The sequence below is a fragment of the Arachis ipaensis genome, chromosome B08, assembly GCF_000816755.2.
Source record: "Arachis ipaensis cultivar K30076 chromosome B08, Araip1.1, whole genome shotgun sequence".
Taxonomy (NCBI): Eukaryota; Viridiplantae; Streptophyta; class Magnoliopsida; order Fabales; family Fabaceae; genus Arachis; species Arachis ipaensis.
The window spans coordinates 129222492-129247368 of record NC_029792.2 but is presented as its reverse complement, the minus strand read 5'-3'; the positions used below and the strand labels follow the sequence as shown (position 1 = coordinate 129247368).

Sequence of the window (24877 nt, the reverse complement as noted above, 5' to 3'; positions counted from 1 at the left end):
AAAATAAGAATTTAATAATTAGGACTAACGATTTTTTTTTAATAATGTGATTATAATTATTCTTGAAATTAAAGTATTGTTTTTTCTCGCCAATGAGTTATTGTTTCTTATACTCAATTAAGAGGTTGCGAGTTCGAGTCTCTTATTTTTGGTTAAAAAAAAAAAGCCAATAAGTTATAACTCAAATGACATAGTCTCCCTATACTCAATTAAGAGGATGTGAGTTCGATCTCATTATATATGTTTTAATAATATATAATTATATTATCCAACATACACTCACAAATATAAAATGTAAAAAATATCCCTTTCTCTCCATGAATCCAAAGAACACTTTAAATTTCTCTTCAAATAGCGCTCAATCAACATCTATCAAACTTGTCATCTTTTGGATCCCACTAAATTAATTTCCTAAGCATCATTCTAAGAAGTATATTTAGAAGAACAACCTTACCTTCCAACAAATAACTCCGAAGCTTTTGTCATCTTCATCCCAATAAGGGGGAGTGGAGGTGGAGATCAGAGAAGAAAGCTAAAGTGGGATGTGTGTTGGTAGAGAAGCACCAATAGAGGGGTATTTTTGACATTTCATGTTATAATTAAGCGAGTTAGGAGAGCCAAGTGTATGTACTATGCATGTTGGACAAGCAGAAAAAAACACACTGCCATTAATTTAAAATATATTTTTTGTTGTCCACTGTATTTTCTAATTCGATAAGCTAATGATTAATTCGTCTTGGATTTAAACTTCATTTAAAGGTCTGCCATTGACTAATAGGTTGCTCCATACACAAGTCGAGATTCGAACTCCTTACACTTACTTAAGCGGACGAATGAGCTGACTACTACTCGAGCAACTAGGGGTGGCAAACGGATCTAAACCCGCCGGGCCGGCCCGCGTAACCCGCCAAAAAGGCGAGTTGGGCTAGAAAATTTGGACTGCCAAATAGCAAAAGCACGCTTAACCCGCACCACTTAAACCGCAGGCTTTAACAGGGTGGGGCGGACTTCCCTGCCGGACTTAGTATTTTTTTAGCAAGGGGTATTTTTACAATTTTTTCGCCAAAACCCAACTTCCCCCAACCTAACTTACAAGAGAATGAAGATGAAAATTGAGTGTTTTGAATTATGTTTATTTTGTTTTAGAGACAATATTTATAATTATGTTTTGGATTATGTTTATTTTGCTTTGGGAACAATATTTATAATTATGTTTTTGATGAAAACTTGGTTTATGATTATATTTATTAAATATTTATAATTACAAAAATTTTAATATTTGTGAATATAAAAATTATAATTTGTTTATACCTTTAGAAATTATAATAGTTAAAAGTAAAAAATATGATATTTGGCGGGCTTAGCCCGCCATTCTGTCAGCGCGCCATTAGGCGGAGTGAGTGGAATTTTGAGACCGCCTCATTAGGCGAAACGAAGCGAGTTAGCCCGCCAAAAGGCAAATTTCTGGCGAGACGGAACAGACTTTCTCGCTTGCCACCCCTACGAGCAACCCAAGTTGGTTTCTCAAAACATTTAAATTTAACAAGAATCAAGTATAAATTATTTTCTAAATTCACAATAGATACATTATAAATACTAAGAGAACGTTTATCCTAAATTATGCTATTTTTTCTTAATCTTATATCTCTTGAATCCTTACATTTTATATCGAATCCACTTATAATAACGGCACTCAATGTCATATATATAGTTAACATCCAAAATTCGTGAACCATAACAACTACGTACGTAACATCCAAAATTCGAATTAAAATGTGAAATCTGTTTTATTTAATAACAGATGTAATACACACGTGTTTCATATGTGACTGTTATAAATCTTTTGTTTTTGTTGATTTGGATTTGTTGTCTACGAAGCATTACTAATCTTCTTGATAATTTTTATTGCTGGCTAATAATTTTGATAGTAACTTCTTCTCCGGTCTAATAATTATATAAGAAAAGTAAAACAGGATCAGCATTAAGATCCCTTCCACTGTTCTCCCTACTAAAAAAGGGGCACCAGTTTGAGTGGACCCCCGAATGCGAGGGGGCGTTCCAGGAGTTCAAAAAGTTCTTGAGCCAACCTCCTATCTTGACCCGACCTATAGCCGGAAAAGACCTCATCCTATACCTCTCCGTGGCAGACAGGGCTGTCTCGGCAGCCTTGATAAGAGAAGAGGAGGTCAGGCAACACCCAATCTACTTCATCAGTAAAGTTCTACAGGGCCCTGAGCTAAGGTACCACAAATTAGAAAAGTTTGCCTACTCCTTAGTAATAGCCTCTCGAAGGCTACGGCCTTACTTTCAGGCTCACACAATAAGAGTCCGCACGAACCAACCCATGAAGCAAATCCTCCAAAAGACGGATATTGTAGGAAGAATGGTACAATGGGCAATAGAGCTCTCCGAGTTCGACTTAAAGTATGAAACTCGGACGGCGATTAAAGCCCAGTGCCTCGCCGACTTCATTGCTGAATATGCAGGGGATCAAGAGGATAAACCGACTACCTGGGAACTCTACGTGGATGGGTCCTCCAATAAAACAGGAAGTGGCGCAGGCATAATATTGGTAGATGAAAGGGGAACCCAGATAGAAGTTTCCCTCAAGTTCAAATTCCCAGCTTCAAATAATCAGGCAGAATACGAAGCCTTGATCGCAGGATTGAAGCTGGCTGAAGAAGTCGGTGCCACGAAAGTGATGGTATACAGCGACTCCCAGGTAGTGACCTCCCAAATAAGTGGGGAATACCAGGCAAAAGACCCAACTATGAAAAGGTACTTGGAGAAAGCCTCGGAGCTCCTGGGGCGCTTTGCAGAAACCGAGGTGAAACACATAACTCGGGATCTAAACAGCAGAGCAGACGCCCTATCCAAGCTAGCAAGTACCAAGCCAGGAGGAAATAACAGAAGCTTGATTCAGAGGTCTTAGGAAAAGGCTATTATAAGGTGACCGACTTAGGCGGCACCGAGTTACCAAGGTCATGGCATGCTTGTAATATGAAAAGATACTACAGCTAAGAAGCGAACTCTACTCCCTGATGTACTCTTTTCCCAGCTTCATGATTTTTTCCCAGAATCAAAGGGTTTTTTCTGGAGAAGGGTTTTTAACGAGGCATCATAGTAGGGACTAAGGGAAATAAATTATCAAAAGCCCTTAGTAGCAACAAGGTACCTCCTCGATTAATAAAGATCTTTTTTCATCTTAAATATCTCTTTTAAATTCCCTTTTTTATTTTCTTTCTACGAAACGCGCCGATTTAAGCTCGACAAAACGTGAAAATCCCATGAACCGACCTAGATGGTCGTCAGGATAAAACGACGAGGTACAAAGAATCAAAGGGTTTTTTCTGAAGAAGGGTTTTTAACGAGGCATCACAGTAGGGGCTAAGGGAAATAAATTAGCAAAAGCCCTTAGTAGCAATAAGGTACCTCCTCAATTAATAAAGAACTCTTTCATTTTAAATATCTCTTTCAAAATTCCCTTTTTATTTTTCTTTCTACGAAACGCGCCGATTTAAGCTCGACAAAACGTAAAAATCCCATGAACCGACCTAGATGGTCGTCAGGATAAAACGACGAGGTACAAGTCGGTGTAAAGAGGCTATAGAAGTCGATCATGATAAACTCGGGAGCAGTCCGACCCACAGGGCGGAATGCGAAACCGAGTAAAATTAAAAATGAATCGCAAAAATAGCCTAAGTCACGAAAAACTCAATAAAACAAAATTGAGTACTAGGAATAACAAAAAGAGATAAGGAAAAACTAAGAAAAAGGCTGCCTTGAGAATCAAGGAAATTCAGAAAAGCAGGCAAATCCCAAAGAAAAGATTTTTTCCAGAAAAGATCAAAGAGTCAAAGGAACCACGAAAAGCATGCGCGCGTAAGCTAACTCAAAACCCTTATCCAAAAAGGGTATTTATTTAACGATAAATTAAACCCCTATTAAAAAGGGGCATTACTGTTTTGTTTACGGCCTTAAAAGGCCAAAAAATTGTTCAAAACACCAACAAATAAATATAAAGAGTTTAAAAAGAGGGGCCCACAGGCCCGGCCCCAATAGCCAAAATCACTTTTTTAGAAGATCACCACCAGCAGAGTCAGGGGGAACGCCAGGAGCAGGAGTTGAAGAGGAAGTCGGAGGAACGGTAGAAGAACTCGGGGCGTCCTTAGAGCGAGGAGGGGACTCTACGATCCTCTGCCCCCGAGTCTTTAAATCAGACTCAGATTCCACTATGGGGGCAGGAGGATCCACGATGGCACCATCAATAACAATCTTATCAGGGTCCAAAGGAGAAAGGTCCAAGTCAGGAGCAATAACTCCGACCTGTTCCTTGAAAATCCTCCAGGAATTAATCATCAATTTCAATCAATACAAAATATAATATTTTTTTCTTTTCTTATTCTTTTATAATTCTATTACAAAAAAAAAAGAACTGAAATAATTTTGCAACATCAATATTTAAAGATATCTAATTAAATCATACCGGTTTGATTAAGGATTTAAAAGAGTAGGATATAGAATTTTATTAATGTACGCAATATTATACATAAAATCTACTTAGATAAAAGTTTATAGAAAAAAATGTGTCCAATAATTTTTTTTGGAAAAAAATTCAAAAGGACAATTATTTCAAAAGACAACGAGATTCTTGACAAAAAAAAATCCAATTCGATCTCTGACAATTACTTCAAAAGACAACGAGATTTCTGTGCAAAAAAAAGTTAATATTGTTTTTTTTTTCACAAAAATTAATTAGTTCTAAAAAAAGATTAAGAACCGAATTTGGTGTTTTTTTTTTTCTTAAAAACCTTATTGTCCTTTCGAGATAATTGTGGGCCGAGTGAGCTATTCACTTTTTTTTTTGTAAAGAATTCTTCTCAAACTACATTAAATAGAGCCTCTCTCAATTGAAAAGATTTACTTCAATGGAAATGGAGTAAGTCTTGAGCAAGCTTTAAATTTTTGGCAGTATTCTGTTTACCACTCTAGACAGAGCCTTTTGTTTTAAGTGGTCGATGACTTTTTGTTTAAAATTGTATTTTCCACCAAACATTAGGTTAGGCTTGCCTTTATATATATAATTGAATTTTATAAATCAAATTTCAATGCAATTCTTCTATGAACAATTAAATGCTAATTAAAATACCTTCTTTTTTTAGTTGATTTGATTATACATCTCATACAAATATTAAAATTAATATATTTGCATATCTGATATTATGTCATATCTCATATCATATCACCCTCCCATTCCATATTTCATAGGTTATACATGTTGTCCTACTTCAAATCGTTAATCTCATCTTAATATTTTTTATTCCTTTCCAAAATCGTTAATCACGATTTTTTATGACATTGACAACTTTCATATGAATACATTACACCAAATTAATATAATATTAACGTATTACACTCCTCACATTATAATATCCAAAAAAAAATTAGCCGAATCTTGATTCTTGAATATCTACAAAGGAAAAAGACGGAGCCCTTTAAAAATTAAAATTTAATTGTCCCAATGATCCATTTTACATGTGTGTATAAATCTAAAAAAAATATTCACACAACTATAAGATTTTCTAGATATAGCACTTTGTTTGTACAGGAAAAAAAATTAATATGTTATCTTAATATAGCACGATTAAACTCATGGACAACCAAATCGTCTTGATTTAAAACATGCATTAAGTATGAAATGTAATTAAGTTGAAATCACAGATATTTTCAACCAAAAACTATTATGGTCAATATTTAATATTTTGACGTCTTCTGTGACCCTGGAATATTTTATGACCAACTTTTTATGTACAATAATGTAATATGTATTCTCTAGCTGACCTGAACAGAACAAATAATGTCTTACAACTCACTTGAGCACTAAAATGTTGTAAATTATTCTATTCTAAGTTTCTAACTAGGGTGGCAATGGTAGGGTAGGATAGGGTTTGGATCCAACTCTAATCCTACTCGCGGGTTGAGATTTTTATATAAACTCAACCCTATCCTATCCGCGGGTTGAGAATATCCCAACTCTAACCATACCCGCTCTTAACCCGCGAGTATCCGATCCTACCCACGGGTTACAAAAAATATACAACATTATTATATAACTTGATGATAATTTAAAATAGAATTGATTTTTATGTAAAAAAAATATTAAATTATTAATTAATGATTTTTTTTTTAGTGGTTAAGGATCTTTTGCATTTAGTGAAAGGTCTTTGATTCTACATCAACTTAAAACATATTTTTATATAAGTATATAACATAAACATATATAGAGTGCGGGTTAGTCGGGTAAAGTTGAGTCTCAACCCGCATCCTACCTGACCCGCACGAGAACCCTACCCGTACCCTACACTACCCGCTGCGGATCGGGTTGGCAACCCTACCCGATCGGATAGGGTCGAGTTGGATACCAGCAGGTAGGGTACATATTGCCACCTCTATTTCTAACCACTAAAAATGGTGATGAACATTTAAATTAAAAGATTAATTAATTTACTTTCTTTTTTTTTTTCTTTTTCTCAATATGCCCTCTTCTTAAAACGCAACCCTTTGTCAATCACTACTGTTACTCCATAATAAGTCATATAGTTGAGAGATTTGGAAATAATTTCGATTCATTTCTAACTATAGAAAATGCTATGGGAAAAGTGAATCGAGACAAACAATTTGTCGGTAGTACAAAAAAAAAATGATGACAAAAAAGAACTCACAAACCGTGAAAAGTTAGATCGCACTCTATTTCGTTCTTGTGTTATTTTGGCTCATGGATACACGATGGTGATTGGTGGCACTGTTTCATGGCTCTCTTTTTCTTTTCTTATGTTCAATGGTGGAGATTCACCTATAATTATTTTCATGTGAAATTATTTATTGAGAAATAAATAATTATTATCTAATTACTTTTAACTATTAAATTTACATAAAAATTACATGTGGATTTTCACCATGTATAATGAGGTTGATGCTGGACAATAAGTGGTGTGTGTTAGCTATGGTAATAATCAGACCACATGGTGATTGTTGACAAGAGGAAGATGAGAGTTGTTACGGTGGGTAACCGGAGATTAGTGGGTCGGATGGCGTAGGTTGGCCCAACGTGTGAGGGAGGTGGCTATCGAGCGGGCCTGGTATTCGGTGTTCCTCCGTCCGACTTGTGTGTGAGAAAGAATGGGGGGTGGTACCTGCAAAGACACTCCGATGCTTAAGTTAGCAAGAGTGGGAGCAGGTTAGAACGTATATTGGAACTTAGTGATACCTGAGGGGTGTCAGGGTATTTATAGTGGTGAACCAATAACCACCGCTGGAGTAGTGCCACCTTTTTCGGTGGATAACCATTCCCATATCTTAGGGAAGTTAAGATATGGCTCTATGAAGTGGTTAGAGAGTTTCTAGGGGCAGTTACTCATTTAAATGAATGTTATCTGCCAGCTGACCCTCGTATCCGACTTCCCAGGAACAGGTCGTGTTCAGTACCGACTTCTGGGGATGAAGGCTGGTACTGGGGGAGGGTCAACCCTTTGGGTTGGGTTTCTTTGCTTGGATTCTGGACCTTTATTACTGGGCCAGGGTATGAACAGTGCCCCTACTCGAGCCCAATTCTTTTTAGGATTTGGGTTCGAGTATTCAACTCGGGGTCGTAGCCGATTTGCGAGAGGACCGACGTGATGGTTTAAGAACCGACGTGATTTTTCTTGACCTTTCGGTTCTGACAGTTACGTCTAATCAATCGTCCGTTACGTTAGGGGTGTGCGTAGGGATTTAATGGCCTTGGTAACGGTGCATCTTCATTAATGACTGCCCCAATTTTACCACTATGCCCCTAACGTTCTTATAAATACTTTCCCTCTCTTTCGTTGTTTCGTTTCTGCGATCTTTCAAATTTCCCTTGCATTCGTTCGTGCTGCATTCTTGCGTTTCGAAGGCTTTTACTTCCTCCAGTCTTGATTTCAGACTTAAAGGTTAGCTTTTTCCCCTTCTGTAACATGCTTTCTATTTGCGTGCCTTTATTTTGTAGGCAGACTGGTTTGTAGGCTTTAGTTCCGTACCCCCTCCCTTTAGAGACCGTGTGTTGATTTTCCTTTTCTTTTTGTAGGTTTCTTGTCACCCCTTTTAAGAAAAGAAAATGGCTTCCGTAGATGTTCTTTCTCAATGGGTTGATGTCACGGTCCTAGGGGAGGAGCCTTCAGTCGATACCGAGTTTATCACCCACCTTCGTACTCACCATAGAATTTGTACTTCTGAAGAGGATGAGCCGAAGTATGAGTTGGTAGTCCCGGGTCCAGAAGACCGGGTTTGCTTCGGGAGGGCCGACGAGGCGGCCCCTCATTTCTTTTTTATGTATGAGAGTATGGTCACCCGTTTGGGCGTTTTTCTTCCATTTTCAGAGTTTGAAATGTCTGTGTTACGTCATTGCCGGGTCGCTCCCACCCAGCTTCACCCCAACTCTTGGGGTTTTTTGAAAATTTATCAATTTATCAGCCAGGCCCTAGAGTTTCCGACTTCTCTGAGGATTTTCTTTTATCTCTTCCATATGACCAAGCCCTTCAGTGGGCTAAATAATAAGCAACAGTGGGTGTCCTTCCGAGCCATACAAGGTCGGAGGCTTTTTACCCTTTTTGACGAGTCCTTTCATGACTTCAAGAACTACTTTTTCAAAGTGCAAGCTGTAGAGGGTCACCACCCCTTTTTTCTGGATGATCATTCTTCTCCCCGATTTCCTTTATATTGGCTGGAGGCCTCCCCCTGCGAGAAATATGGTCTGGATGACCTAAATGAGGTAGAAGCAGCCATTGTGGGGTTCCTCCGAGAAGTGTGGGGGAGGGCCCCATACTTGGATACTAAAAAATTTCTCCAGGGGTCGCCGGCCTTTGTCCAGTCACAACTAGGTAGCTTTTTGCGTTTCTCACTTATTTCCGACTTGCAATTTCTTTTACCGACTTGTCTGACTTTTAACTACCAATTTGTTTTTGCAGAGATGGCGAAGAAAAACGCTCGAGGCTTGGAGGATTTTCAAGGAACAGGTCGGAGTTATTGCTCCTGACTTGGACCTTTCTCCTTTGGACCCTGATAAGATTGTTATTGATGGTGCCATCGTGGATCCTCCTGTCCCTGTGGTGGAGTCTGAGTCTGATTTAAAGACTCGGGGGCAGAGGATCATAGAGTCCCCTCCTCGCTCTAAGGACGCTCCGAGTTCCTCTACCATTCCTCCGACTTCCTCTTCGACTCCTGCTCCTGGCGTTCCCCCTGACTCTGCTGGTGGTGATCCTCTTAAAAAGTGATTTTGGCTATTGGGGCCCGGCCTGTGGGCCCCTCTTTTTTAAACTCTTTATTTATTTTTGGTAATGTTTGAACAATTTTTTGGCCTTTTAAGGCCGTAAACAAAACACTTTATAATACCCTTTTTAATAAGGGTTTTGTAGGTTAAAAAATAAGTACCCTTTTTTGGATAAGGGTTTAAGTTACCTTATGCGTGCATGCTTTTCTGATTGCGATTTTCTCGAATTTTCCTTGATCTTTTCTGAAAAAACCTTTTCTTTGGCTTGTTTACCTTTCTGAACCTTTTTGTTTTAAGGATCTTTAAGACGGCCTTTTAATCTTTTCTTGGGTTTTTTCCTATCTCTCTTTGTTATTCTTAGTACTCAATTTTTGTTTTATTGAGTTTCTCGTGACTTAGGCTACTTTTGTGATTCATTTTAATTTTACTCGGTTTCGTATTCCGACTTATGAGTCAGACTCTTTCCGAGTTTATCATGATCGACTTCTATAGCCTCTTTACACCGATTTGTACCTCGTCGTTTTATCCTGACAACCATCTAGGTCGGTTCATGGGATTTTCACGTTTTGTCGAGCTTAAATCGGCGCGTTTCGTAGAAAGAAAGAAAATAAAAAAGGAATTTAAAGGAGATATTTAAAAATGAAAGAGATCTTTATTAATTGAGGAGGTACCTTATTGCTACTAAGGGCTTTTGATAGTTTATTTTCCCTTAGCCCCTACTATGATGCCTCGTTAAAAACCCTTTTTCAGGAAAAACCCTCTGATTTTGGGAAAAAACCATGAAATTGGGAAAAGAGTACATCAGGGAGTAGGGTTCGCTTTTAGCTGTAGTACCTTTTCATATTACAAGCATGCCATGATCTTGGTAACTCGTTGCCGTCGAAGTCGGTTACCCTATAATAGCCTTTTCCTAAGACCTCGTTGATCTTGTATGGTCCTTTCCAATTAGCAGCGAGCTTTCCTTCCCCTGATTTGTTGACTCCAATGTCGTTTCTGATTAAGACCAAGTCATCTGGGGTGAAACTCCTTCGAATAACTTTTTTGTTGTATCTCGCAGTCATCCTTTGCTTTAACGCTGCTTCTCTTATCTGGGCTTCTTCTCGGACTTCGGGGAGCAAGTCGAGCTCCTCTTTGTGCCCTTGTATATTCCTGATCTCGTCGTGGAAAATCACTCTTGGGCTTTGCTCATTGACCTCTATTGGGATCATGGCTTCTACGCCATAAACTAGCCGGAAGGGTGTTTCTCCAGTGGCGGATTGGGGGGTTGTTCTGTAGGCCCATAGTACTTGTTGGAGCTCTTCCGCCCAAGCTCCTTTCGCATCTTGTAACCTTTTCTTCAGCCCTGCCAGTATGACTTTGTTGGCTGCTTCGGCTTGCCCATTGGCTTGTGGGTGTTCCACTGAGGTGAACTGGTGTTTAATGTTCATACTGGCTACTAGGCTTCTAAAGGTGGAGTCGGTAAACTGGGTTCCGTTATCTGTGGTAATGGAATAAGGTATCCCATACCTTGTGATTATATTTTTGTAGAGGAACCTCCGACTTCTTTGTGCAGTGATGGTGGCCAGTGGTTCTGCTTCTATCCACTTTGTGAAATAATCTATTCCCACTATCAGGTATTTGACTTGTCCTGGCGCCTGGGGAAAAGGACCTAATAAATCCATTCCCCATTTTGCAAAGGGCCATGGGGAAGTGATACTGATGAGCTCCTCTGGGGGGGCCACGTGGAAATTTGCATGCATTTGACAGGGTTGGCACTTTTTCACAAAGTCTGTGGCATCTTTCTGCAAGGTTGGCCAGTAAAATCCAGCTCGGATCACCTTTCTGGCTAATGACCTTGCTCCGAGATGGTTCCCGCAGATTCCACTATGTGCCTCCTCTAATACCTCGGTGGCTTTTGAGGTCGGTACACATTTTAGCAATGGTGTTGATATCCCCCTTCGATAGAGAATATTTTTCACCAAGGTATAGTGTTGTGCTTCCCTTCGGATTTTCTTGGCCTCCTTTTCCTCCTTGGGGAGGATGTCGAATTTCAGGTATTCGACCAAGGGGTTCATCCATCCGAGGTTTAATCCAACCACTTCAAAGACTTCTTGTTTGTCTTCCACTTTTACCACTGAAGGTTCCTGGAGGGTTTCTTGGATCAGGCTTCTGTTGTTTCCTCCTGGCTTGGTACTTGCTAACTTGGATAGGGCGTCTGCTCTACTATTTAGGTCCCGAGTTATGTGCGTGACCTCGGTTTCTGCAAAACGCCCAAGGTGTTCCAGAGTTTTTTCCAAGTATCTCTTCATATTTGGGTCTTTTGCCTGATATTCTCCACTTATTTGGGAGGTCACCACTTGGGAGTCACTGTATATCGTTACCTTCGCAGCACCAACTTCTTCTGCCAGCTTCAATCCTGCAATCAAGGCTTCATATTCTGCTTGATTATTTGAAGCTGGGAATTCAAACTTGAGGGAAACCTCTATCTGGGTTCCCCTTTCATCTACCAATATTATGCCTGCGCCGCTTCCTGTTTTATTGGAGGATCCATCTACATAGAGTTCCCATGTAGTTGGTTTATCCTCTTGATCCCCTGCGTATTCTGCAATGAAGTCGGCGAGGCACTGGGCCTTAATCGCCGTCCTAGTTTCATACTTCAAGTCGAACTCGGAGAGCTCTATTGCCCATTGAACCATTCTTCCTGCAACATCCGTTTTTTGGAAGATTTGCTTCATGGGTTGGTTCGTGCGGACTCTTATTGTGTGAGCCTGAAAGTAAGGCCGTAGCCTTCGAGAGGCTACCACTAAGGAATAGGCAAATTTCTCTAATTTATGATACCTTAGTTCAGGGCCCTGTAGAACTTTACTGATGAAATAGACGGGGTGTTGACCTTCTTCGTCTTCTCTTATCAAGGCTGCTGAGACAGCCTTGTCTGCCACGGATAAGTATAAGACGAGGTCTTTTCCGGCTACAGGTCGGGTCAAAATAGGAGGTTGGCTCAGAAACTTTTTGAATTCTTGGAACGCTTCCTCGCATTCGGGAGTCCATTCAAACTGATGTCCCTTTCTCAATAGGGAGAACAGCGGAAGGGATCTTAGTGCTGATCCTGCCAAAAATCTGGAGAGAGCTGCTAGCCGGCCATTCAGCTGTTGGACCTCTCTCAAACAAGTCGGGCTTTTCATTTCCAGGATAGCTCTACACTTGTCGGGATTGGCTTCGATCCCTCTTTGTATTAACATGAATCCTAGAAATTTTCCTGCCTCCACCGCGAAGGCGCACTTTGCAGGATTGAGTCTCATCCCGTGCAACCTTATGGTGTCAAAGACTCGTGAAAGGTCAGACAAGAGGTCGGTTTCTTTCTTGGTCTTCACCAACATGTCATCGACGTACACTTCCATTAAGCTCCCTAGGTGAGGGGCAAACACCTTATTCATCAGCCTTTGATATGTGGCCCCTGCATTTTTTAATCCAAATGGCATGACCACGTAGCAAAAGTTGGCTCTGGGCGTGATGAATGATGTCTTTTCCTGGTCGGGTTCATACATCGGGATTTGGTTATACCCCGAGTAGGCGTCCATGAACGACAAGTATTGATACCCCGAGCTAGAGTCTACTAGGGTGTCAATGCTTGGTAGTGGATAAGGGTCCTTGGGACATGCCTTATTCAAGTCGGTATAGTCAACGCACATTCTCCATTTACCATTTTGTTTTTTGACTAGCACCACATTGGCTAGCCATGTTGGATATTTGACTTCTCTGATGAAGCCGGCTTCCAGGAGTGCCTGTATTTGCTCTTCCACTACTAGGGCTCGCTCTGGGCCGAGCTTGCGTCTTCTTTGTTGCACAGGTCGGGACCCTGAGTAGACCGAGAGCTTGTGGGACATGAGCTCGGGATCTATCCCAGGCATGTCGGAGGCCTTCCAGGCGAAGAGATCGGAATTATCTCTTAGGAGCTTAGTCAACCCTTGTCTTAGGGTTTCTCCTAGGTTGGCTCCTATGTGAGTGTTTTTTCCTTCCTCTTCGCCGACCTGAATCTCCTCAGTTTTTCCCCCGGGCTGGGATCGCAACTCTTCTTTAACCCTTGCCCCCCCGAGCTCTATTGTGTGAACTTCTTTGCCTTTTCCTCTCAGGTTTAGGCTTTCATTATAGCACTTCCTTGCCAGCTTTTGATCTCCCCTCACCGTTGCTATCCCCGCTGAGGTCGGGAATTTCATGCAGAGGTGGGGTGTCGATACCACCGCTCCGAGTCGATTAAGGGTAGCTCTGCCGATTAAAGCATTATAGGCCGACCCCACGTCGATGACTATGAAGTCTATACTCAGAGTCTTTGATTTCTCCCCCTTCCCGAAGGTGGTGTGGAGGGGCAAAAATCCTAGTGGCTTTATTGGCGTGTCACCTAATCCGTACAAGGTGTCGGGGTAGGCTCTTAACTCCTTCTCATCTAAACCTAGTTTGTCAAAAGCGGGCTTAAAGAGGATGTCCGCTGAGCTTCCTTGGTCTACTAGTGTTCTGTGTAGATGTGCATTTGCCAAGATCATGGTAATTACCATGGGGTCATCGTGCCCAGGGATTACTCCTCGCCCATCTTCCTTTGTGAATGAAATGGTTGGAAGGTCGGAGGACCCCTCTTCGACCTGGTAAACTCTCTTGAGATGTCTTTTACGAGAGGATTTTGTGAGTCCCCCTCCCGCAAACCCTCCTGAGATCATATGGATATGTCTCTCCGGAGTTTGTGGTGGTGGGTCTCTTCTATCCATATCATCTCGTGGTGGGTCTCTTCTATCCATATCATCTCGCTTTCTTTTTCCATGACTGTCCGACCTTTCTATGAGATATCTGTCAAGCCGACCTTCTCTGGCCAGTTTTTCTATCACATTTTTAAGGTCGTAACAGTCATTTGTGGAGTGCCCATATATTTTATGGTACTCACAGTAATCACCGCGGCTCCTCCCTTTTTTATTTTTAATGGGCCTGGGAGGAGGTAGCCTTTCGGTATTGCAAATTTCTCTGTATACGTCCACTACGGGAACCTTTAGGGGAGTATAAGAGTGGTATTTTCTTGGCCTATCGAGGCCGAGTTTTTCCTTCTTCTTAGCTTCTCTCTCCCTTTCTTTCGTTGAGGGAAGGTGACCGGGTCGCAAACTCGGGTCTCTTAGCCTAGCGTTCTCTTCCATATTGATGTACTTTTCCGCTCTTTCCTGTACATCACTTAGAGAGGCGGGGTGTCTTTTTGATATGGACTGTGAGAAGGGACCTTCTCTAAGACCATTGACTAGCCCCATGATGACTGCTTCGGTGGGCAGGTCTTGAATCTCCAAACATGCTTTGTTAAACCTTTCCATATAGGCCCGTAAGGACTCCCCGACCTCCTGTTTTATTCCCAGGAGACTTGGTGCATGTTTTACTTTGTCTTTCTGGATGGAGAACCTCATCAAGAACTTTCTGGAGAGGTCTTCAAAACTGGTAATTGACCTCGGAGGGAGGCCGTCGAACCACTTCATCGCTGTTTTCGACAAGGTTGTCGGAAAAGCTTTGCATCGCGTAGCGTCAGAAGCGTCAGCCAGATACATCAGACTTTTAAAGTTGCTCAGATGATGCTTTGGATCGGTGGTTCCGTCGTAGAGGTCCATATCGGGGCTTCTAAATTTTCTCGGAACTTTTGCCCTCATTATGTCCTCGCTGAAAGGATCTTTCTCCCCTAAGGGAGAATCTTCTCTACCGTCGTGGGAGTTCTGACCTTTGAGGGAGGATTCTAACTTTAAGAGTTTTCTTTCTAACTCTTTTCGTCGCTCCATCTCCTCTTTTAGGTTCTTTTCGGTTTCCTTTTGTCGTTCCCGTTCCTGTTCTAGCTGCTCGAGGCGACTGTGGATTAATCCCATAAGCTCAATTGCGTGGGATGGTCCTTCTTTTTCTGATTCGCGCCCCTCCGAGGAATTCACCTTCGGGTTTTTGATTCCGGAGGTGCCTTCCCTGTGTTGATCATTGGCTTCCTGGTGAAGGGTCTGGTCTGCCTCATTGTTTCCAATGTTCAGATTCTCTTGTTCAGAATCAGTCTCCACATGACCCTCTTCAGGGGATCTATCCGCCATCACTGGTTGATCTCTCGGGTCCCCGGCAACGGCGCCAATGTTACGGTGGATATCCGGAGATTAGTGGGCCGGATGGCGTAGGTTGGCCCAACGTGTGAGGGAGGTGGCTATCGAGCGGGCCTGGTACTCGGTGTTCCTCCGTCCGACTTGTGTGTGAGAAAGAATGGGGGGTGGTACCTGCAAAGACACTCCGATGCTTAAGTTAGCAAGAGTGGGAGCAGGTTAGAACGTATATTGGAACTTAGTGATACCTGAGGGGTGTCAGGGTATTTATAGTGGTGAACCAATAACCACCGCTGGAGTAGTGCCACCTTTTTAGGTGGATAACCGTTCCCATATCTTATTATCTTAAAAAGCCAACGATAACATAATAATAGAAATAAAATTATAGGTTAGTTAAAATAAATAAATAAATAATATTTTGAACATAAAATATTTAATAAATAATAATAATACATGAATAATAGAAAAATGTATAACAAATTGAACATGTTATAAATATAATTGTAAATATAATAATAAAATAATAATATTATAGCACATTGTGCAGTTTGGATTGGATTAGATCGGTTATGAAAAATAAATCCTAAATCCGATCAAATCCAACGATTTGCAAAAAATAGAATCCAATCAAATCCGAATTAGTACAGTTTTAATCGGTTTTCAGTTTGAATTAGATTGGATAAGCGGTTTAATTTAGATCGATTTGGATTTGAACACCTTACTTTTATTTAGTGTCCTGTGCAGCTATGCTGCTAAAGTTGAGTTTCATTTTCGTGGTGTATTTTCAGTTGGTTCATAGTAGTTTTGGACTTATAATGGTCTCAAGTTTAAAAGTTATATTCAAAATTGATTCTTGAAATTCCTTTTTACACATCAAGACCATATCTTTTTTAAATTACAATGACTACAAATGAAAAAACCACCTCATCGCAAACAGAATTTCAATACAGATAAATAGAGAAAATGTCCGTTTTGATCCTTGACCATTTATACGAAGGAGTCTCTAACCATCTAAGTAATTAGTCTAAACCACATTTGTAACTGATTGTCAATTAGTGACCTACTAAAGTGTCAGTCAGGTATAAATATTAAGTGAAAATAATTTCCTAAAATAAAAACTAATAAGCTCCTTAATTAAAACAAAAATACCTCAATGAGAAACAGGGGTTTAGAAAAGTGTGCATTAAACTTAATATCTTTATTTTATTTTTTTTCTATTGTAATGAAAAGATTTCACCATTACATTACCCTAATAAAACTCATTTAAAACTCTTATTTTGAGGGTTTTTTTTTTTTTAATATCAGTATTCTAAGATATCCACTGCAATATATTTAGCAGTTAGCACATGATTGGATTCAGTGAAAAACTTAGAATTTGCCAAGTCCGATTTAAATCATCTAAAGTGAAGGTTAAGTGTAAAATGAAAACTTAGAAAACATTGCACAAGATACCCAGAGTAAGGAATCATGCAATTGACCCGGTTAAACCTGAGACGCATCATTCATTCATTACCTAACTTGATGAAAATGATGAATTACTCACAACGTAGATGAATGCTGATCCATGATTTCCTAAGTTGATGTAGTGGTCATCCAATAGAAATATAAATTTGCTACAAATAAGACTACAGCAAATATGAACTACCATCACTCCCTGTGGCGAATGGTTTTCTTACCTTCAAAGATAAATGTTGTGAAGCAGCAGCATTGCTTCAAGCCTACCCCTGGAGTGGCGCCACAGAAGGAAGTTCCCGGTCATTGTTCCGCGACTGTTTCACTAGTTTATACCATAGTATGCTGCTTCGGGAATATTGGGGAGAGCAACTTCTCCAACTCCACTAAACTGAAACCAAATCAGCATAATGTAAACTGAAGTATGATGATAACGATTTCGCACCTAAACCACATTAAGAAAACCTGCTATTTCACTTACATCTCGTATTTTTGATAGGCTTCGTTTCTTTTGGCCACGTACAAATCGCTATCTTTGGGCAGATTATTTATGGAACAACCTGCAAAATCGAGATGAAGGAAGAAGCTTTGGTTATAGTACTGCAGAGATTTCCAGTTTAGATCGCATGAGAAAAATGCCTAACTATTCAACAAATTGAAGAAGCCTAACTCAGATATAAAGCGAGTTTAAAATGGTCTGCTAGTATGCTATTTGTTTCCCATTACGAGACAATTGAGATGAATCGCTTCCAACCAACATATTTAGAAATGGGTTAGACCTATGAGTACAATTAAGATCTTGAACTAAACACCGCAAAGCCAACTAAATCTCCCTATTCAGAATAAAGAAATAAACTCAAAACCATAGAACTCTTTCCTACTATAGGTCACAGACCTACACATTGAAGGCTGCAAAGGCTACAGGAGAGTGAAAATTAAATGTTAAAAGAAAAAAGGAGTAATTTAGAGTGAATAGTAATCATCCTCGTCGACAGCGTAGCTCAACCCACAATGTATAGACAATAAAATAAAATTTGATCACAAATAGCAAATTAATAATTACATTTTGCATTACTTTTCAAAAGTCTCATAATTGATCCCTAACCTCTTCCCTTTCCCCAAAACTAAGTCACAGCCCACTATGCTCCTTCTGTCCTACATATAGGCTAATTCACAGAAATGAGTCAATTTTGGCTGACTGAAAGTGAAACATTCTTCTGTACAGTACCAGAGAAAACTTAAAAGATAAGAGGGATAGAGCATACTTGGAACCGGGGATGCGTGTTTCATCGCTACATCTTTATGAACCATCAATGAAGTGTCTTTCTCAAGCTTTTCTATACCCTGTCCAAGTTAACAAGCAGCATGTGATATATATATTATATAAAAGCATTACCAAGTGTACAGTATTGCGAGGAATCAACTGTTTTCACACATAGGTAATCACTAGCTGGCAAAGCCATTAAATTTACACAGTATCTAACTTAGAAACTTCCACCAATGCCAACTCTCTCCCCTTTTTATTTGGGTGTGGTTTGTAAATTGACAATGGGGATGTGATGGATTGAAACCAATAACATCTCCACACAGCTCATGATAACTAGGGGAGATACCACTTGAACTGAATATGAAACCTTTTAAATGCCTATAGACATGGGAGATGGCAGACGAACACAACCAAATTAAATTAGATACAAGAAATTAAGAATGGGAAGGATGAAGCTGCCTTCAAACATGGATATGCCAAAACAGTACCCACTTAACTCAAAGTGCAAAGCAACCAAGGTCCCCTCCCCAATATTTAGAAATGAATAAATAAGATTGAATACCTTTTTCTTTTCCCTTCTTTTCAATATCTTTAAATGGCATTTTTTGATGTAGTGCATCAAATGATATTTAGAATGCCTTGAGCATAACTGTTCTTGGACCTTAGGGTTCTCTGTTAACCACTCAGAAATATCCTTGGACTTAACCACCTCATCTTTATCCAAAGTTTCTAACCATGAATAAACTGGTAACCATTGATCCGTGCGTTGAAACCGTGCATTTGGAAGATCAAGCTGATTTACTTCCTTTTCCTGCCACATTTGAAAGATTAAACAATGTCAAGTGTAGAAACTTACAAAGTTGTCCGGTTTTATGTTAAAGGAATCTTTTCAAGAAGCAAAAGCTTATACGTAGATCACCCAAAGGCAAGCAACCTACATACTATAAATCTCCTAGTTGTTTGGGACTGGGAGAAAGAAAAGGGGAGAGGGGGTTCTATTTATTGGGGAAAAAAATTGATATTGACCAATAGAAGATTGTAGTTTCCAACAATGAGCATCTTCAATGGACAAGGGTCTGATACATGACTAGTCAGTTACTAAAGCAAATAGAGGGTTGGGGAGCATTTGAAATCATAGATCAGCCATGTTTGCTCTGCATTCAGCTAAAACAGACACCTATAGAGCCAAAGTGTTGTGTCCCCAAACCCCAAGTAACCAACTAAATCCCGGTGCACATTCTTTGTATTCAACAACTAAAACAAAGCCTTCTCCCATTAGTGGCCTCATTTACCTAAATCAAATTATTATATTATGTCCTGTAAGATTTATGTACTTCTTAACAATCCCTCTGTAATTTTTCTTAGTTTCTTTCTAACTCTAACATGTACAGCATGAAAGGACAACCAATAATAAAGAACAACAAAGACCATAAAAATTCAAGACATTCCTTACCTTATTACACATATAGAGATACTTTTGCGGCATATTCAAAATCAAATAAAATAATTAGATAAGAACATGGCATCCCAATATCACACTCTTGAGCAATTCCTCAAATTCATTCATTTCTTTCGACAGCCAACCCCACAACTTCGGTGACTCTTTCCGACAATTTATTCTAATGGAACAAATATAAAGGCCTGTTTGGTTTGCAAAATCATTTTCTATTTGAGAATAGGCAAAACATTAAAATATTGTTTTCTATCTTCTTTTTCCTGTTTTCGTTCTTCGTTTCCTAAAATCATAAATACAGAAAGCACTCAAAATAAAAACGAATATAAAAATGAAAATAGAAACACAAAAGTAAAAGCCATAAGTTTTCTTATTAGGTAATGAAGAAGCTTCCATACGTTACAAAACTCCTGGTCCTAATTAATGAGCTCATCTAACTTGGGGAACAAATCGTTTCAATTAAATCCAAAATCACCAACAAAATTAATAAAAAAATCTCGTAATTAATTTCTTCCAGAGTTTAAAAAGAACAAAAAGCGATGTAATTATCGAAACTGCGGTAACTACCTCGGGGTTTTGGGAAGGGAGCCTCATGCAGTTCTGAATGGAGATGAGTCTGAGGCAGAGATCGGAGCGAGGCATGGATCGGAGACCTTCGGGGAGAGAAGCGAGGTTGGCGTCGAGCCATGCCTCAACCTCCGGCATCGTCACTTCCTTCGCCTCCGCGAACGAGCTCAGCCATGCACGCGCCATAGTCTCCCATTCTTGCTGCGACTGGTCGTTGTTCTGCTCTTGCTGTTCTTGCTGCGGCGGAGGCGGCGGCGCATCACCGGAGGAGTTGAACATTTTGTATGGTGATAGTGTGGCGATGGAGTGCGAGTGGTGCAAACGGCATCTCCGGCGGAGAGTGAGTCAGGAGAAAGGGGTTTCAGAATTTAGATTGGTTAGCGTTTTGGGTTTAGGAAAGGCCAAAACGACAGCGCTTCCTTCACTATTTTGGTGTTTTGTCTTGCGGGTCCCGCAAACGTGGCCACGTACCAGTCAATTTCACCTGAAGTTGATAGTTGAATACTATTAAATTATTTATATGATTTGACTAAATTTTCATCTTACGACTTTCAACTATAATGTATATATATTTGTAAATATTTTTTTTTAAATCCGTAAAAATCCATCAATAGTATACTAGCATTAACTTATGTACAATCATTGTAACAAGAACATTTCTAAACAGTTTAGATGTTGTTCCATTAAATATAAAAGAAGAATATTTGTTGCAATTTTGTGTGGGGATATTAGTAGCTTTATTATTATTATTATTATTATTATTTTGGTAAGATAAATTAAAGAATTTTAATTTTAAATATTACATCACAAACTTACACATACTATTTACTTATATACGAAATATTTTTAATAGTTCTTATTCATTACTTGATATTATCAAAGTTTGAATTACAATATATTAAGAAGGATGTTAATGTGTTATCTACTTATCTCAACTAAGTCTCGGAGGATATTGGTAGGTTTATGTTTGGATATAAAGTGGTATTGGTCCAGTTGACAAAAACAATAGTGAAATTGGTCCAGCACAAAAAAAAAAGGTACATGAAGAAATGAGTTTGGTCAACGAAGGTTACTTGAGAAGAGATTATTACATGACCCAAAAAAAACTCAGTCTAGTAAAGGAAGATATTTTGCTAACGAATTATAACTTAAATAACATAGTCTCTTTATTTTTATTTAGAGATCTTATATTTGAGTTTCACTTTTAATTTAAAAAAAACAAAGAGAAATATGAGAAATTCTAGAAGGCCAGCGCTTAACCATAAATAAAAAATGAGTAATTCTACATTATTAGATATCATCTCACACTATTAAAAATACTAATAATAATAACTAATTAATGACTACACATCACAAATTTTACTTGTCTCCTAACACTCCTCAAAAAATATTTTATTTTGTGAACATAAATTATTTATAATTATATTATTTGTACCATTCTTTTCGTAAATNNNCCACTATAAATAAGAAATTCTTAACTTTCTAAATTTTTAATACTAGTTTTATTTTCCTTAGTTTTTTTTTCCCTTCAAATTTAGTATGTTAAATATTGCTTGTAATTCAGTCTGTTGGAAAATTAATCTGTGCTATCGCTTTTAGCCTAAGTGATCTTATTTGTAACCTTATTCATATAAATAAATAATTACCTTTGTTAAAAATGTAAATAAATTCTAGTTTTTGTGCTTTATTCACGTGAATGGTTTTATACTTTTTGTAGGAAAATAATAAAATTTTCTAATCATTCCTTTTAATTACCATTCTAATTACTAGATATAGAAAAAAAATAAATGTGTTTTCAAATCTTTATAAGAAATTATTATTAGAGACTTTAAAGTTATGAACTCTTTATTACTTTCTTTCCCTTAATAGAAGTCATAATATTCATTTAAAGATGAGAATTAAAAAATTTTACACAAAATAACAATGAAAAATCAAAGAATTGATGATTTTTTAAGAAAAAAATTAATATTAAAAAATGAGAACATATAACTTCTACAATATCAACACCTATAAATAGTTCTTTTACTTTAATGAATTACAAAGAGAGTGAGATACAACCTTCAAAAATTCAAAAAATTACATCAGATGAGTTTGACCTTAAATTTTTATATTAAATTTTTAGCCCCAAAATTTTGTTTGAAGTTCCGCCACTAGTCTTATGTCGTAAAAAAAATGATCATTAAAATTAAATGATATCATTTCATTAAGTATTAGGACTGTTCATACCCTGGCCCAATAAATAGGGCCCAGGATCCAAGCAAAGGCGCCCAACCCAGAAGGTTGGCCCTCCATCCAGCATCAGCCTTCATCCCAGAAGTCGGTACTAAACACGACTTGCTCCGAAGAAGTCAGACTATAGGGTTAGCTGGCAGATAACACTCATTCGAATGAGTAACTGTCTCTAGAAGCTCTCTAACCACTTCATAGAGCCATATCTTAACCTCCCTAAGATATGGGGACGGTTATCCACCTAAAAAGGTGGCACTACTTCAGCGGTGGTTATTGGATCACCACTATAAATACACTGACACCCTTCAGGTATCTCTAAGTTCAATATACTCTCTAACCTGCTCACACTCTTGCTAACTTAGGCATCGGAGTGTCTTTGCAGGTACCACCCCCCATTCTTTCACACGTACAAGTCGGACGGAGGAACACCGAGTAACAGATCCACTCGAAAGCCACCTCCTTCATACGTTTGGGCCAACCAACGCCATCCGACCCATCAATCTCCGGTTACCCAACGTAACAAGGACTAAAACTAAAAAAACGTTATTTCATCCATTTCAACATGAAAAATATGTAGTAAATCATTCACAGTATAAAAAATATCTCAATTAAAAAAATAAGTAAAAAACTAAAATGATATAATTTTTTAAATTTTAAAAATTTATAGTACAATTAAATTCTGAAAGACTTAAACAAACGGTCAATGTCAACAACTATTTTAGAATTAAATTTCATTCTGGTATGAGTAATAATCACCTTATTATAACAATAATGTATAATTAGTTGTTTTGTGTTTGGAAGGGATCCAAGAAAAAAGAAAGAAAAATGGTACAAGTTGACAAGTGAGGTGGACCTTAGAGGCCTGAGTGTATCCGTCAAAAATAAAATCAAAATCAAAATAAAAATCATCATGAATCACGGCTTTGAATACGAAAGCCACCGTTCTCTTCATCTTCTTCTTCTGCCTCTGATCTTCCTTATGCAATGTCACGACAACATCGATAACGTAATTAACATGGAACCTCTCTTTCTCTTGCACCTTCTCTTCACTTTTAATTTCCCGCTCTCGCTTTCAACTAACACAAAATTGCCACGCTCATCACCCTCCCCTTTTATGAAACTAATTTAATTTAGAGGAAAGGATAAATAGGTCCTTGACCTTTTGTCCCGCGGACATTTTCGTTCTTGACTATTGAAAAATACTTTTAAGTTTCTGACCTTCACAAAATTTGGACGGAATACCTACGTCAGGAATTGATCCGTCCAAGTTTTGTGAAGGTCAGAGACTTAAAAGTATTTTTCAATGGTCAGAGACGAAAATATTCGCGAGACAAAAGGTGATAGACCTATTTGTCATTTTCTCTTTAATTTAATAACAGTCATCCAAAAGAATCCTAAATTTTTTAACATTAAACATTTTAATCCTCAAATTTTAAAATACACCGAACAATTTATAACATTTAGATTTTTTTTAGTGTAAAAAATGTTAAAGTTAACTGAATATTTTTTTGTAAATTAAATATATTTATAATTAAGAACCTATTTAGATCTTTGATCACATATTTTTTTAAAAAATATTCTGTTAATTTTAATATTTTTAACATAAAAATAAACTAATTATAAAATTAAAAATAATATAAAAATATAATTAAAAAAATATAAAAACCTAATTATAAATTTGATAAAACTATAAAAATTAATAGAATAATTAAAAAAAAATTGTATTGTCTAACGCAAATAACATTGAAAACTAAAATATTTAATTTTAAATAATTATTCTTAATTTAATTAAGACTGTATGCTTAATTAAGTGTTTAAAAACCCATTTGAGAAAAGTTCCAACAACGCCCACACCCACTACTATCTTTATTATACGGACACCATAGTACCACATGCACCACATACATTAATCCAAATCCAACAAACGCACACAATATAAACATGAAAGCTAATCACTTTTCTATTTTTTTTCCTTTTCTTTTTTGGCCTTAGATAATAGATAGAGATCACAACTTCCAATATGATAGACTCGAGCGACTAAGAAAGGAACAAAGCAAAAGTAAATATTTTCATTTAGTATTTTTTAGAATTACTTTTTTTTACCATTAATATTCAACAAAATAGAAAATGAGTAAGAAAAACCACTAATTATTGATAAAAAGTAATTCCTAATTTTTATCTGTTTTGTGTTTTGCTTTGTTAATTTGGATTAATGATAATATTTATTGGTTTTAATTAAGCCAATGTTGTCTTTCGGATTCAATAAGTTTAATGTTTTGGTTTTTTTATTTAATAATATGTGTAACCTTTTATAGCAATTTTCAAAATCATCATTTAAAAATAAAGTTGCATACTTACACAATTATTAATTAACAACTATAACTTTTGATTTAAGAGCGAGTTTATATATAATCAGTATTAAAAAAATTACGATCATCAATCAAATTAAATAGTGAATTTTAAAATTAACAGATTTCGATAATGTAATAATATACAATTTTATATTTATGTAAAATTCTTTTACATTGTTAGTGTATAAAAATTAAATTATT

General features: G+C 37.8%; 1 protein-coding gene across 1 annotated transcript; it reads right to left on the bottom strand.

Annotated features, from left to right (window-relative positions):
• Positions 16773-20333, bottom strand: LOC107614084 (the record flags this gene model as incomplete). The annotated part of the gene is given in 5 exon segments (XM_016316315.2): positions 16773-17200; positions 17291-17369; positions 18075-18153; positions 18639-18887; positions 20097-20333. Coding segments are annotated over 5 exon segments (705 nt in total), but the record flags the coding sequence as incomplete, so codon positions are not given.